The 752-nt window shown below is 64.8% G+C and overlaps 1 protein-coding gene across 1 annotated transcript in view; it reads left to right on the top strand.

Annotated features, from left to right (window-relative positions):
* Positions 1-752, top strand: part of LOC102768003 (calcineurin B homologous protein 3-like) — a 16,921-nt gene that overhangs the window by 14,095 nt on the left and 2,074 nt on the right. Inside the window, 1 exon segment of the mRNA XM_015567504.1 lies at positions 708-752. Coding sequence (XP_015422990.1) covers positions 708-752 — 45 coding nt within the window.

Below are 752 nucleotides of genomic sequence, written 5' to 3'. Positions count from 1 at the left end.
GTCCCTAAGGGGCTGGGGGAGGGGGTGTTGGGGGGGCCCTTGAGCCAGAGCTGAGAGCAGCAGCGGAAGGGCACGAGGCCCCTGTGCCCCCAGCAGCGTCACAGCGGGAGGCCAGCACTGCCAGTGACGGGGCAGGTGAGGTCGCCGCCAGGCGCTATCATGGTGACTCACTGGGCACACAGGCCAGCCCTTCGCCCCCTTGCTCCTTTCCCCAGTGGCCTGAGCTTGGATCCGCCTAGAACTGGTTCTTATCGATGCTGGGGCGCTGAGGCAGGACCAGGAAGTGTGTGTCATTGGCGTCCTGCTGGGGCCTGGCAGAGGGGGCCGGGTGGGGAAGGAGAGCCCGTGCCTCTGCCCACCCTGCCTCCTTTTCCACCCTCGTCCTCTCAGCTCTGGCTCAAGGGCCCCCCAGACACCCCCTCCTCCAGACCCTTAGGGACAGGACAGCCCGGCCAGCATCCCAGATGCCCAGCCACATAAACGTCACTTGTCCACGGTGTCCCCAACCGCCTACCCTCCCGTCCCCCGGCCAGTGAGGGGACCGTCGGATTCAGGGTGACTGTCCTTGAGCCGGAGACAAATAATGCAGAATGACCCTCTTGTGATTTGACCTAAACAGGCCCAACCATGTGTGTGTACGGGGGGAGGGGCAGAGCCCTCTGAGCCTCCTGTGGAAGCCACTCACCCTGCCTGTGCTCTGTCCCCAGGAGCCTGACCAGGTGTACGAGGGCATCACCTTCGACGACTTCCTG

Source organism: Myotis davidii, unplaced genomic scaffold (genome assembly GCF_000327345.1).
Source record: "Myotis davidii unplaced genomic scaffold, ASM32734v1 scaffold1330, whole genome shotgun sequence".
Taxonomy (NCBI): Eukaryota; Metazoa; Chordata; class Mammalia; order Chiroptera; family Vespertilionidae; genus Myotis; species Myotis davidii.
Note: the sequence above shows the minus strand (reverse complement) of the source record. Positions and strands in the feature narration are given on the sequence as shown.